We start from the raw sequence: 15,123 nt of genomic DNA on the forward strand, positions 1-15,123 counted from the left end.
AAGGGGCATGACATTTCCCGACCAGGCGCCGAGTGCTGCCAATCACAGCACACACTGGCCCAGCTAACCAATCACAGCACACACTGGCCCAGCTAACCAATCACAGCACACACTGGGCCCAGCTAACCAATCACAGCACACACTGGCCCAGCTAACCAATCACAGCACATTTCGTATTTCAGAAGGCGGGCCTTCATTTGATACAGGAACTATTCGAGCTGTTCATGCCAGACTGGGGAGAGAGGTGCTGTAATAATGTAAAATATGTGAAAAATAATGTGTTTTTCGAACAACCTAGTATGAGAGCCTGTTCTAGTACACCCCCAAAACAAAATCAAGACTTTGTAAAAGAGCATAATAGGACCCCTTTAAAACATGGACTGAAATTGAACTTGAGACAATCAGTGATTGACTAACACACTGATCAGATCTATAAACTGAGTGCAGATCTGATCTAATGATGTTCACACAAGTTTCTGGATCTCCTGTAAATGAAATGTGATCTTCAGACAATGAAACAGGCATTTTAAGGCTCATTATCCGAGTGAAGCCCTTCCGCCCGAGCGGCTCAGCGTCCCGTGTGTTTCTGAGGCAGGTTCATGTGAAGTGCTAATTGTGACACATCTGAGCGGCTGGGACCAGATAAACCAGACCTTATGATCCCGATTAAAGCCCGTTCCCACAGAGAGAACAAGAGGAGGAAGGCTGGGAATGACGAAGGAATGAAGCTTTACAGGGAAACAATCATGGAGAAAACGAGGAGAGGAGACGGTGATGACGGGATGATGCTCACGTACAGCAGCTCTCAAACTAGTTAAGAGCATCACTCGTGACGAACAATTATATTGTTTCAATTATAAGTATTTAAGGGGACAATTATATTTAAATGTATAATTATATTTAAATAATAAAAAAATATATAATATTTTATATAATATTTCAAATATCTATATTTGATAAATATATATATATATATATATATATGAAAATGTATTTCAAAATATTTAAATACAATCAAAATTACTGTTTCAGATATTATATATTTAAGTATTTCTGTCACTTATACTTAATAAATACACTGCCGTTCAAAAGTTTGGGATCAGTAAGATTTTTATTACTTTTTAAAGAAGACTCTTCTGCTCATCAAGGCTGCATTTATTTGATCAGAAATACTGAAAAAACAGTAATATTGTGAAATATTTTTACTATTTAAAATAGCTGTTTTCTATGTGAATATATTGTGAAACGTAATTTATTTCTGTGATGCGCAGCTGAATTTTCAGCATCATTACTCCAGTCTTCAGTGTCACATGATCTTCAGAAATCATTCTAATATGCTGATTTATTATCAGTGCTGGAAACTGTTTTGCTGCTTAATATTTTTTGGAATCTGTGAGTTTTTTCAGGATTCTTTGATGAATAAAAATTTAAAATGAACAGCATTTATTCAAAATAGACTGGAGTAGTGATGTTGATGAAAATTCAGCTTTGCATCACAGAAATAAATTATATTTTCAAGTATTTTAAAATAGAAAGCAATTATTTTAAATTGCAATAATATTTCACAATTTTACTGTTTTTTCTGTATTTCTGATCAAATAAACGCAGCCAGCAGAAGAAACTTTAAAAAACATGAAAATTCTTACTGATCCGAAAATTTTAAACAGCAGTGTAGGCCTATATTTCATTTTACCAGACAACAGTTGAGTTACAGTCACACCACTGAAGTTAATAGTAAATAGTGTCACTGATTTTAATTAATTACAGTCCAATGAGACACACGATTTGTGGAATCATTCACAAATGCTGCAGGATGATGGAAAAACAAAACTTTGAACTTTTTTTTTTTTTTTTGAAGGAAGCAATAGTAGACTTGGTGAACACCACTAGCTAGCAACACAAACTCTCACCCCCAGAATCTTCTGCTGGCATTTGAAGCAGGCCGGGGCCAGAAACTGCTCATAACAGCGCTCGCAGTAGACGGAGCCGCGCTCCTCTACGAAACCCACGTCTGCCAGAGAACTGTGACAGTGAGAGCAGGTGAACTCCTCCTTATGCCACGATTTGCCCATCGCCACCAGGTACGGACCCCTGCAAACACCAGAGACCAATATCATCGTTTTAGTATCATTCAGCTACAAATCTATTAGATGACAACCACTCGGAGTTATTATAGATAAAACTAAAACCATTACTTGAAATACATGTTAACTGAAATAAAATATTTTTATTATTATTATATTTTAATTTCAGCTAGTGGCCAAGGCAACATTCCTCATTTTAATTTAGAAGCATGACGGTCTTATGTAGGTTTTCATGGTTACAAAATTTGTAACAAATGTAACACTATCAGTTTAAAATGTCAGTCTAAAAGTTTGAGGTCAGTCAGATTGTTTTTTTGTTTTTTTTAAATAAACAAATTCTTTTATTCATCAAGGAAACATTACATTTGTCAAAAGTGACAGTAAAGACATTTATAATGTAACAAAAGATTTCGGTTTCAATTAAATGCTGCTCTTTTGAACTTTCTATTCATCTGTGAATCCTAAAAAATAAAAAGAATCACCGTTGCCACAAAAATATGAAGCTGCTAACTAATATATATTATTTTAAAAAGTAATAATTACATTGAAAATGAACTAAAACTTAAATAAAATAAATAAAAATATAGACATTTAACAAAAAAACAAGCTACTAAAAATGACAAAAACAAAATCACTAAAACTTTTATCATTTAAATGTTTTGTAGTATCATTTAAATGCTATTAAAGTTTAATAAGCTATTAAAATAATTTATTTCTTATTTTTATATCTTAATTACATTTTTTTCTATCAGTTTTAGTAACTTTGTGTTTTTGTCTTTTTATTTTTTAGTTTTTTCCTCTCAATTATACTAAAATAACACTGTAACCACCATAAAAATGGTTTTCCTCATAAAACACATACAGAACTAATGGACAGAGAAGATGAATGATCACTTTTGAGTCAATTACTGCTCTAAGCATGTATAATTTGACTATTGCGCCGTCTGTGCTGACACTGTGAAAACAGCCGTTCTGATGTGATCTGATGTGGAGAATCTGTTGAGGTAACGTGAGGATGGCAGCGGGGATGCGGCTGACAACGCGCCGTCTGTGCTGACACTGTGAAAACAGCCGTTCTGATGTGATCTGATGTGGAGAATCTGTTGAGGTAAAGTGAGGATGGCAGCGGGGATGCGGCTGACAAATCGGATGATTAGCCTGAAGGGAAAACAACAGACACTGACGATATCAGATGCAGAAAGCAGAGACTTTAAGCTTGGATGTCAGGGCCGCTTCGGCCGGAGTCTGGCAGTCTGTGGCGTAACGGATCCTGCTCTCTGGAGACGAGCTGAAGGAGTCTGAGCTCCTGAAACATCAGCATTCACAGCCCAAACCCATCAGACGCTCGCTTCTCGGCAAATTAAACTTCACACAGCATCACATCAATGTTACTTTCGACTCTCAGCTATTATAACATGAAGGTCTTGTGTAGGTGTTCAGCGTTACAAAACCTGTAACAAATGTAACACTACTGTTCAAAAGTTTGAGGTCAGACAAATGCTGAAAGAAACTAATACTGTTATTCATCAATGCTGCATTAAATTGATCAAAAGTCATGATAAAGACATTTATAATGTTACAGAAGATTTCTATTTTTAAATAAATGCTGTTCTTTTGATCTTTCTATTCATCTGTGAATCCTGAAAAATAAAATGAATCAGCTTCCACAAAAATATTGGGCAGCACAACTGTTTTCAACATTGATAATAATAAGAAATGTTTCTTGAGCAGCAAATCAGCATATCAGAATGATTTCTGAAGATCATGTGACACTGAAGACTGGAGTAATGATGCTGAAAATTCAGCTGCGTATCACAGAAATAAATTACATTTTACTATATATTAGAGCCCGACCGATATGGGGTTTTTTGGGGCCGATACCGATACCGATATTAGGTTGTAAAAAAAAAGGCCAATATCGATATATCGGCCGATATTCTTTGAACAATTAAAAAATGTTCATATCGGCGGCATATTCGCCGATACCGATATATCGGCAACAGGCTCATATTGGCCGATAATATTGGCAAAATGATATATCGGTCGGGCTCTACTATATATACACAGAGAGCATCTATTTTAAATTATAATATTATTTCACTATTTTTTACTGTATTTTGGATTAAATAAATGCAGCCTTGGTGAGCATAAGAGACTCTTTCAAAGACATCAAAAATTATTTTGAATGTAAGTTACGTCAAAAAGATATATAAACACCTAAATGGAAAAATAAATAATAATATAATATTAATACTCAAAACACACATAAAAATATATAAATGTATTCGCTCTCATTTTAAACCCTCAAGTTCCCAGACATGCCAAATAAAAGTAATGTAACATTTTTCACAAAGGACTTGTCAAATTTAGTTTAGAATCAGTTCAGAAAAGTTATAAAGTATCAGCCTGATGCTTCAGTGTGTTTTGAGCTGCTAAAATGAACACTATCGTTTAGATGAGTTTATCTGGGCCTGAATGAATGATCTATTGTGTGAATAATATCAGAAAGATCCTCCACATTCAGATAACCTTTTCACACGGAATGAAGTTTGTCTTTTCTTTGGAGTTGCTTTTAGGATTGTGAAACATGAACTTTCTCATGTTTTGTGTTTCTCATGTACAATGACAATAAAGAAGCTCTTTTAATTGTTATTATTGATAGAAAAAATGTTCATATCGGCGGCATATTCGCCGATACCGATATATCGGCAACAGGCTCATATTGGCCGATAATATTGGCAAAATGATATATCGGTCGGGCTCTACTATATATACACAGAGAGCATCTATTTTAAATTATAATATTATTTCACTATTTTTTACTGTATTTTGGATTAAATAAATGCAGCCTTGGTGAGCATAAGAGACTCTTTCAAAGACATCAAAAATTATTTTGAATGTAAGTTACGTCAAAAAGATATATAAACACCTAAATGGAAAAATAAATAATAATATAATATTAATACTCAAAACACACATAAAAATATATAAATGTATTCGCTCTCATTTTAAACCCTCAAGTTCCCAGACATGCCAAATAAAAGTAATGTAACATTTTTCACAAAGGACTTGTCAAATTTAGTTTAGAATCAGTTCAGAAAAGTTATAAAGTATCAGCCTGATGCTTCAGTGTGTTTTGAGCTGCTAAAATGAACACTATCGTTTAGATGAGTTTATCTGGGCCTGAATGAATGATCTATTGTGTGAATAATATCAGAAAGATCCTCCACATTCAGATAACCTTTTCACACGGAATGAAGTTTGTCTTTTCTTTGGAGTTGCTTTTAGGATTGTGAAACATGAACTTTCTCATGTTTTGTGTTTCTCATGTACAATGACAATAAAGAAGCTCTTTTAATTGTTATTATTGATAGAGTTTATTTATTTATTATTTATTTATTTCTTGAGATGTTACAGGTCACGTACTTTATGCCAATAAAATTATTGTAATTTTAACTGTAAAAGACTGTCAAATCTGTTCATTTATTAATGGTAAATTCCTTTACTTTATTTGGTATAAAATAAAGTAAATCTAACAGGACATTTCAAAATACTGTTGAATGTATTGAATGAATGGTGACTAAAATGTTTAATCTAATACATTACATGATGTGCCCATTAATAAATCTAGCTGCAAATTAATTCCACATCAATTTTGGCTGAGAAACCATTGTGTTAGATGTGAAATGCATTGAATAGATATTACAAAAAGTAGCTTCAGAAAGAAATATTTTGATTCAACATTCCATACATAATGATAAATTGGTATTAATAGATGAAATATGAAATTATAAAAAAAAAAAAAAAAAAAAAATACTTCTCTTCTTGGAGCCAATAAGATGTTTTGATGGTGAATCATCCATTTTCTTACAATACTAGCTGTTGAGTAGCTCCTGTATGTAAAAAAAAAAAAAAAAAAAAAAAGATACTCTAAACGCGAAACTAAAAGTGCCAACAGGTAGAGGCGAGTCACTGTCTTAATGAGCGAGTCACTGAATAATTCACTCAACCGATTCGTTCAAACAGCTGATTCATTCAGATACGGAGCTAGTGACTATATTTATGAATGAGTCACTGAATCACTGACTCACTTGATTCGTTCAGTAATGAATCACAGGACACACTATCTGTGTATTTTCCGTAATCTCTGTGTGAAAGAGGCTTCAGAGACACACAACAGTTCTGCTGTGGCTTTGACTGGATCTGTATTTGTTTGTGAAATTGAGCATTGACTATATTGTATCTATTATTATTCTTATTTACTGAACTGTTTTATTAAATGCATTAATGATTTTAACACATTATTTTTTCCATATTATATTATATTATATTTATTTAGAAGTTTTATATACTTCCATACTTCTAGCAACCACAGCTGCTGATTCTTCTGAAAATTTTACAGCTTTTTGTTTAGGGAAAAATACGTTTATAAAACAGAGTTCCAGTCCTTGATTCTGATTGGTTGAGCCAAGCTCGAAGCTGTTGTAAATTACGCTACAAACAGACACCTTTGTTTACATTTGTCTGTTGCAAACAACCACTTTGTTGGAACCACAACTGATTCTGAGGAGCTACATTGTTTGGTGGAAGAATACTGTTTTTATTAATATCATTACACTTTATTTGCTCGGTTTTATTTTGTGAAACCGTACTGCGTATATGGAATAACCGTTTTATAAAAGCAATAAGCCCCGTGAAACCGTGGTTTACAGTGAATTTATAACAGCTAACCCTAACAACGCCCCTTAGCTGTTATAAATTCACTGTAAACCACGGCTTTTTGGGGCTTATTGCTTTAATCTAGTCATTTAACAATGGTTGAATCTTTGTGAATGTGTGTTGAGGAGGGTTCAATGACACATTGACCGCTGTTGTATCATGATGAAGGTGTGTGAGCGTCTCACCTGATGACCATGTTGCACTGGCCGCACATGGGTGTGCGCTTTCCCGCCGGGATGTGCTCGGCTCTCTGCACCAGCGAATCGTCCTGGTCGCTGGGGTGAACCTGAGGCGCGGGTCGATCCGGGCCCTTGGGGAGGCTGTTGCTGACCTGTCCGAACGAGGGGCCCGTCTGCGGCGCAGGTGCACCTGCTTTGGGCAACCCTAATCAAAGAGAAAGAGATTTCAATCTGGGCGACCCCTCACTGAACTTCACCCACAACAGCGCCTGTGTTACAGAAGAGCGCGGTAATGAGATCGCGATATTGTGCGCGGCTATGTAGCGTGACTGAAGGTGATGGAAAGTTCTGGTTAAGATATACGAACTCTATCTCTTCTGAAGGGACCATCTGCGGACGGGACATCCACACCATGCCTCTGCAAAACAATGGATCGGTTTACTCAAGTCGGGAAAAGAAACAACATTCCCAGAAGTGGAGGAGACACCTGGCAAAATAATCCCTTCTCTCGGACAAGCCTTCCCTTCTCTGCCCGCCTCCGGAGAGACAGCGGGGGTCAGAGGTCACGCGGAGGCGCAGCACACAGCGGCTCATTCAGAATCAAAGGCGAGCGGGTCACGCAGCGAATGCACCCTTGGTTTCCGAGCCGGTGAGAATAGATCTGCTTGTAAGGGTGCGAAAGTGACACGTTGGTGCGCAGACACGCTTTTATCTGCAGCTGATGGACATCTGGAGGAAGTGTGTGCCGCGCTCAGCTCAGCTGTTTGTGTGAGTTTGTGTGTGTGTGTGAGTTTGTGTGTGTGTCAGAGTGTGTGTGTGTGAGTTTGTGTGTGTGAGTTTGTGTGTGTGAGTGTGTGTCTGAGAGTGTGTGTGCATGTGTGTGTGTGTGTGTGTGTCTGTGTGTGTGTGTGTGTGTGTGTGTGTGAGAGAGAGAGAGAGAGAGTGAGTGTGTGTGTGACAGACATCTTCAACACATTTGATAAGCTCTGGCGTTTTCTGATCAGAAATCAGAGTAACTGATGCCAATAAATGTGCGCATAATAAATTTTTTTTTTTAAATCAACATGATTTTATTAACCTAAAAAAAAAAATTCAACAAAATCTTTTATCAGTTTTTGGCTTCAATATTTCATGTGTGCATGTTGGCGTAGCTGAAACGCCCCTTTCATCTGATTGGTCAAACAGCCCTGTCTTCTGTTCTGCATGAATTCATACACTGATAGTGAGGGTTGTTTATTACTTTTATATGTAATAACATTAATTATGACTGTGAAGTAGGCACTACCTGTTTTTCAAGGTCAAAAAATAAAAAATAAATCAAACTGCGATACCAAACAGGAGCACAGGGAGATGGCAAAAGACTTGCCTTGATTGCATACGCTACTATATGGATCCTTTCAGAAACACTAAACCACGACTTACTTACTGTAAAACACACTTCTTTAGCCAGCATTCATTATACAACACTCGCAGGATGACTTTGAGGACTGGTCTAGAGTTCAGTGCGCCGAGAGTGCGTGCCCACGGTTTGTTTGCGCATCAATAATAACAGACGCACGCGCCGAATGTCACACCAGCATATAATTATGTGCCCAGCAACATATTTCATCTTAAAATTGCATGTGCAGTTAGTGAATGGTGGTGTGCGACAATATTTTATTAAAGTGTAAAAACATTGGCAGTACTGTACCGACTCTTTATGAATTAACGCAGTACAGAAGACGGGGCTGTTTGACCAATCAGATGAAAGGAGCGTTTCAGCAACGCCCACATGCGCACAAGAAATATTGAAGCCATAAACTGATTAGTAAACCACAAACAAACTAAGAGACATCGAGCCATTTTCCGTTTGTTAAACAACAATCTTTCCATTTCTCGAGGGTATTCCTCCACAGAACGCCAACTTTCAATTTTTGAAAACCACACCAAATGTAAGTATGAATATAAATATGAGCATATAAATGACACCAAATCAAATGGGAGAATATATAAGCTGGTTAATGAGGTTGTCTAACAGAACTAAATCAGATTCTGATCTCTCCAGATGATTGAGTAGCAGCAGGTCAAAGGTCACAGAGGTCAGAGTCAGCACGGGCTTCTCCTGCAAGCCTCCTGAAGGAATCGTCACATCCTGAGACTGAAATGAGAGAAGATAAGCACTTCCTCTCAGCTGAGGAAACGGAGCTGTGTGTCAAACAGGTCTGTGGGAACTTCGTAGTAGGCAGATCGTGAGGTCGACTACTGAGGGCTTTTCTTTACAAAAACACGGTTTGGCAAGCCAAAAGATACTATACTACAAAAAATACTAAACTATACTAAACTAGTCTAGGTCTAGTGAGTTTTAATATTTTTAAACATTTTAAGTATATTATATAAATATCAACATTTCATATATTTATAAATATGTTTTAAGTTTACATTATTATGAAACAATAATATATAAAAAAAAAACTAAATATGAATATTATTTAACCATATTTTAAAATACAATGCTATGGTAAAAGTTTAAAATACGAATAATTTATAATTTAAACATTTTAAAATAAAGTTAATAAGTTATATTAATAAAATATTTTAAGTTATATTAATATTGTAAGTTATATTCAAATATTAATATATTAATTATATTATAATAAATTAAATATAAATGAATTATTAATATTATAAATTATTAATATTTTAAACTTATAGTATTTTATTTAAAAAATATCAAACTATTATAATATTAAAAAGATTACATTTAATTTAATACAAAGTTAATTTCTTAATAGTTTCATATTTTGAAATATAACACTAAGTTTAAAATATTAGCAATTTATAATTTAAACATTTAAAAATGAAACTAATATTTTATTGATATAAATTTTATAGAAAAATACACTTAATGTAGAATTCTATAATAATAATATACTATTTGTGTTTTTGTTATATATATATATATGTTTTGTTTATATATATTATTTTATTAAATTTGTTTTATTCTTCCTTTATAATATTATTTATTATGACCAGACATTTTGAAAACTAGATATTAGACACTAAAAAAAAAACAGTATAAAACACTGCAGACAATCCAGATTTATAAAGAAGTTTTTAAAAATACATTTTATAAAAATTTAAAAACATTAAAATCACACTAAAAGCTAGTTTTGGATACGTCTAACCCCATCAGTGACGTAAACCCCCACCCCAAAATAAAGTTATTCTGAGAGCTCTGCAGCATCTGAACGTCTGAAGGAGAGGCTGCAGGTTCCTCCGAGAAATGAAGGCCATATGCTGCATGAAACGGCTGGATGTCCAGTGCTTTTGCACTCTCTGCTCTAATCCGGCGGTCTGGAATCAATCACGAAGATGAGCTTTAATTGAGGAGATCCTCTACCAGCCGGATCGGGGTCATCGGGTCATCCGGTGGCACTCCATACATACATTACACAGAGATACCTGTGTTCAGCCGTCACTCGAGCCACGACGCCTGTCAGCACGCTGCTCTTAAGAGCCCCCAGAGGGCATGATGGGTAAACACCAACCACATACCCACAATACATCAGCCCTGAAACCCCGTGACAAACCGTCAACACATGCTAAACATGCCTGACTGTGAAGCTGCTCTAATCGATCAGTCGAGCTTTCTGAATAAAACACAGCTCTCTAATTCAAGCATTAACTCAAAGCTTCAAAAACATTTCCAGAAGCATCAGTCTGCCATCTGCAGCACGCTTGAGGAGCGACGCTCACCTGCCTTCATCTGCCAACATACAGAAATAAAGCTAAAACACTATTAAATATGATAAATAAATATTTAAAAAAAAATTTTTTTATATAAAACTTAAACTAAAAAAACAAACAAACAAAGGAATTAAATTAGAAAACGTTGTCTTGGCAACTAACTGAAATAATAAAATTTTAGTTAAAGTACTAAAATTATTAAACTGAACAAAATCAGGGTTTAGCATGCCAATAGACTGACCTAAAATGGTTAAAAATATGATAAATATGTAATATTTTATAAAAGTATATATATATATATATATATATATAGCATTATAAAATTCTGCAATAATTAATAAAATAGTGATAAACTATTTCATGTTTTCAGATACCATGGTTTTACCGTCTGTTACTTGTCTGCAAACACACAATCCTGCAGCAGAAACACAGAAGCACCGGCCGCAGCCTGCAGCTCGACTCCTGCTGGAGGAGGATGCTGGGATAGCAGAGGTCACACAGGACACATATGCATTGAGCAGCTGGTAACACGCGGGAAACACAGCGCCATGACACCATCAGCAGGTGAGCGTCTTCTCACACACGAGCTGGAAAATTAATTTTACCCACCGAAAGCCACCATACGACCGAATTACAGCCCTTTAATCTTTATTGATCTCCGCATGGAGTCCGTTAGCGTTAGAAAACACACAGCATTTTGTTACTCCTAAAAAATGAGTCTATTAAACAAACAAAAGCAGATAAACACACCTGTTATTACAAAACATAACGTTATCTTCATATTATATAACTACATCTTTACTGTTTTGGAGAGGTTCTTTTTCAGGTAAAAGTGGGTGGTTTGCTATATGCATTTATCTGATTAAAAATACAGTAAAAACAGTAAAATAGTGAAATATTATTACAATTTAAAATAGACACGTTCTATGTGGATCTCTGTTAGAATGTAATTTATTTCTGTGATCAAAGCTGTATTTTCAGCAATTAATTATGGTCAATTATTCAAACTTTTCCACAACACATGGTTTCCACAAAAATTGTGCAGCACAACTGTTTTCAACATTGATGATAATCAGAAATGTTTCTTGAGCAGCAAATCAGCATCTTAGAATGATTTCTGAAGATCATGTGACACTGAAGACTGTTTATAATTAAATATTACATTTTAAATATATAATAACATTTATAATATTAATAATTAATTACAACATTTATATGTATATACATACAACATATATATTTAAATATATTATAATATAAAAATATTAGATGAAAAAAACTAGTTGAAATGAAAACTGAAAAAATACAAATAAAAGCCAATTCAAAATATCAATAAATACTCTAAAATAGTACATAAATAATACTGAAATTACTCTGCAACAGAGACAAGACATTTGACTGAATTCATGTCTCTCATGAGCTTAAATACCTTTTGATCTGAAGGTTTTTGCTGAAATCGAGATTAGTTTTGTAGACAAATATAAATTGTGCCTATATATAAATTTCTTTACAAAACTAAAAAAATAACAAAATGTAAAAAATCTGCCATGATTTACTCACTTCAGAAAACACACGAGTTTTCTGGACTACTTGCATGTTTTTTTTTTTTTTTAAACAGCCACTACATTCATTCACTTTTATTCACATAAAAAAATAAGACAGTGAACATTCACATTATTTTGAGTTTGTTTGATTCTTAAGTGTATATCACGATCATATTAGAAGTAAAAAAAAAAGATACTTAACATCTATTTGACCAAAAACTCAAACCCAAGTCAAACATGAGCGAAAGTAAACGACGACAGAATGTTTTTTTTTGGGTGACCCGTCCCTTTAAGAAACAAATGCGAACAAAGAGAAAGCAGACAGATTTGTGATGTGCTGAAGGTCTGACCTGCGGCGCTGCTCGACTGCCAGCTCTTGGCTGCGGCTGGAGGGACTCGCGGGGCTCCAGCGGACGCTTTGCTCATGGTTTTGACTGAAGACGTGGCATGAGAACTAGGCTGAAGCTCCTCTGCAGCCTCGCTGGAGAGAGACACAGAAATAAAGGGACTTTAAACTCTGCTAGACGACAAAACAAACACTCAAACATGCATCAGAAATCTCTGAGAGCACATTCGGATAATCCTCTGAAGCCTGATTCATTTGAATGTCGTTTACAGTCACGCATAAGCAAATATGACCAATATGAGCAGATTGATTAAATATGAGTGGCGCAGCGGTCCCAGATGGTTTGTTAATGAACTAAACCAGTGCCAACTTAAGATTGCTGCTGCCGAGATGCTCCAGTTTCACTGTGTCACAAAACCTGTCGATGACATGCCCGGGTCACGCTTCACCCCAAAATGAGAATAAATAAAACGTATATTTTGCTTTACAGAAAATATTCGTTGTAGTAAAACGGGCTTTATTTTTTTGTTTCAAACAGACGGGCCGATTAATGCTTCAATAATCCTTCGATTGCATTACTTTTTGATCACAGAAATAAATTACAGTTTAACACATATTCACAAGAAAACAGCTATTTTGAATTGTAATAATATTTCAAAATTTTTACTGTATATACAAACATAAAAAGGTTTCATCACATCACTAGCAGCACTATTTCTAGTAATGATGGACTGAACTTTACTAATAAGCTGAAATCCAATGCAGTGCTGCCACCTAATGTCCACTAACAGAACTGCAGCAGTCTTACAGCCTGTGGCCAACAGTGAAGGTGCATTAAAGTGAATAGACGCATTAATATATAATCAGCACTCAGGTTTCTCTCCTCGTCACATCTCTACATTACACAGAGCTTTAATTGAAACACATTTCATTTCTCCAGAGTCCAGTGTGTCGTTCAGTTTTGTGGGCTCCTGAGGATAAATGTGACGATAAAAAATGGATAAAGAAACTGAATGAGAGAGGAAATACAGAGAGAGGGATGCGTGGCCAGAAGGTGCAATCATATCTATTATTTATCTCTATTAAATAAATATCAGAAAAGTCCAGATCTCCTGTCATAGATGGGTGTTGTGTGTCAGTGCCTGACGGCTCTATAAAGGTTTGTGGGACGAAAGATCTCATACACAAAAGCTCATCAATCTTTTCAAATGACTGAATGACCCTGAGCTTCATTAGTGCTGCTTTAAGGTTTTCTGTGTGGTGACTGACATACAGATACAGCTCCATCCGCTTGAATGGGGAAAGACAGAACATTACATTTTAAAAACATCTTTTACATGTGCAATGAATTCTAACCAGTAAAACCTAGCATTTTCTGGATGATCCAGATAACAGCAGCTAAATAAGAGTACTAGTCTTCACATGAGACAAACTTTAGCAGAGATCACTGTATTTATGCGCACTTCATATACATTTAAGGTATGAAATACGCTGCAATTGGTATTAAAAAACGACAAATATAAATAAGTATATTAACAATAATAATATCAATTATTTTTATATTAAAATTATTACACAAAATATAATAAAAATAAAATATTTTAATAACTACAGATACTACAACGACTAATAATGATGACATGCCCGGGTCACGCTTCACCCCAAAATGAGAATAAATAAAACGTATATTTTGCTTTACAGAAAATATTCGTTGTAGTAAAACGGGCTTTATTTTTTTGTTTCAAACAGACGGGCCGATTAATGCTTCAATAATCCTTCGATTGCATTACTTTGCATGAGATCCTAATACACAAAAGGAGACAATGTTGTTACACTTTCTATACGTCTTTTGTTTTTTTTATGTTGAATAGAATAATATTTTTTTTGTGTGAACATATATGTAAAACAAGTAAAACCCTCATGTACCTCACGTGAGCAAAGAGTTAGTTAGAGGATAATAAAAAAGTTATTTTTAGGAAAAAATATTTTCTGTATAAATATTTTGTAATTAAACATCTTGCAAGATCAAATTTTCATTGCTTTAAATTGCTCAAAAATAATATTTAAATTGCAAAATATTTATACATCATTGTAGCACTTGTTGTACTGCCTTTATGCTGATTTAAATCAAATATAATAACGTATTTTTTATTGTATTACAGTAATGAAAGTATAATCAGAATCACTACTGAGAAAAAAAAAATATAATAACAACAAATATTATGGTAAGGAGAATTTGAGAGGTAAATGTGTTTTTTTTTTATTATTATTATGAAAAATGTCTAAATGCAAAAATTGTTTATGTATATATAAATTTAATTATCTATAATTAAAAATATATATATATATATATTGTTAATGAGAATTTGAAGGGTAAATGTGTTTAAATGTCATGAAATTAAAGGTGTAAGTGCAAAAAACATTCTAAATTTTTTAATTAAATACAATTATATAACATAATAAAATTATATATAATTACACACAATTACATTTTAATTATATATATTTTTGAACAATATACAGGT

The 15,123-nt window shown here is 34.3% G+C and overlaps 1 protein-coding gene across 1 annotated transcript in view; it reads right to left on the reverse strand.

Moving 5' to 3' along the window:
- The window catches only part of pdlim5b (PDZ and LIM domain 5b), a 43,188-nt gene that overhangs the window by 6,882 nt on the left and 21,183 nt on the right, over positions 1–15,123 (reverse strand). Inside the window, exons 6-8 of the mRNA XM_016460586.1 lie at positions 12,603–12,733; positions 6,989–7,187; positions 1,911–2,091 (exon numbers count right to left, since the gene is read on the reverse strand). Of these exons, the coding sequence (XP_016316072.1) occupies positions 1,911–2,091; positions 6,989–7,187; positions 12,603–12,733 (511 nt within the window). The remainder of the gene's footprint in view (positions 1–1,910; positions 2,092–6,988; positions 7,188–12,602; positions 12,734–15,123) is intronic.

This window comes from Sinocyclocheilus anshuiensis, unplaced genomic scaffold, assembly GCF_001515605.1.
Source record: "Sinocyclocheilus anshuiensis isolate Anshui unplaced genomic scaffold, SAMN03320099.WGS_v1.1 scaffold116, whole genome shotgun sequence".
Classification (NCBI taxonomy): domain Eukaryota; kingdom Metazoa; phylum Chordata; class Actinopteri; order Cypriniformes; family Cyprinidae; genus Sinocyclocheilus; species Sinocyclocheilus anshuiensis.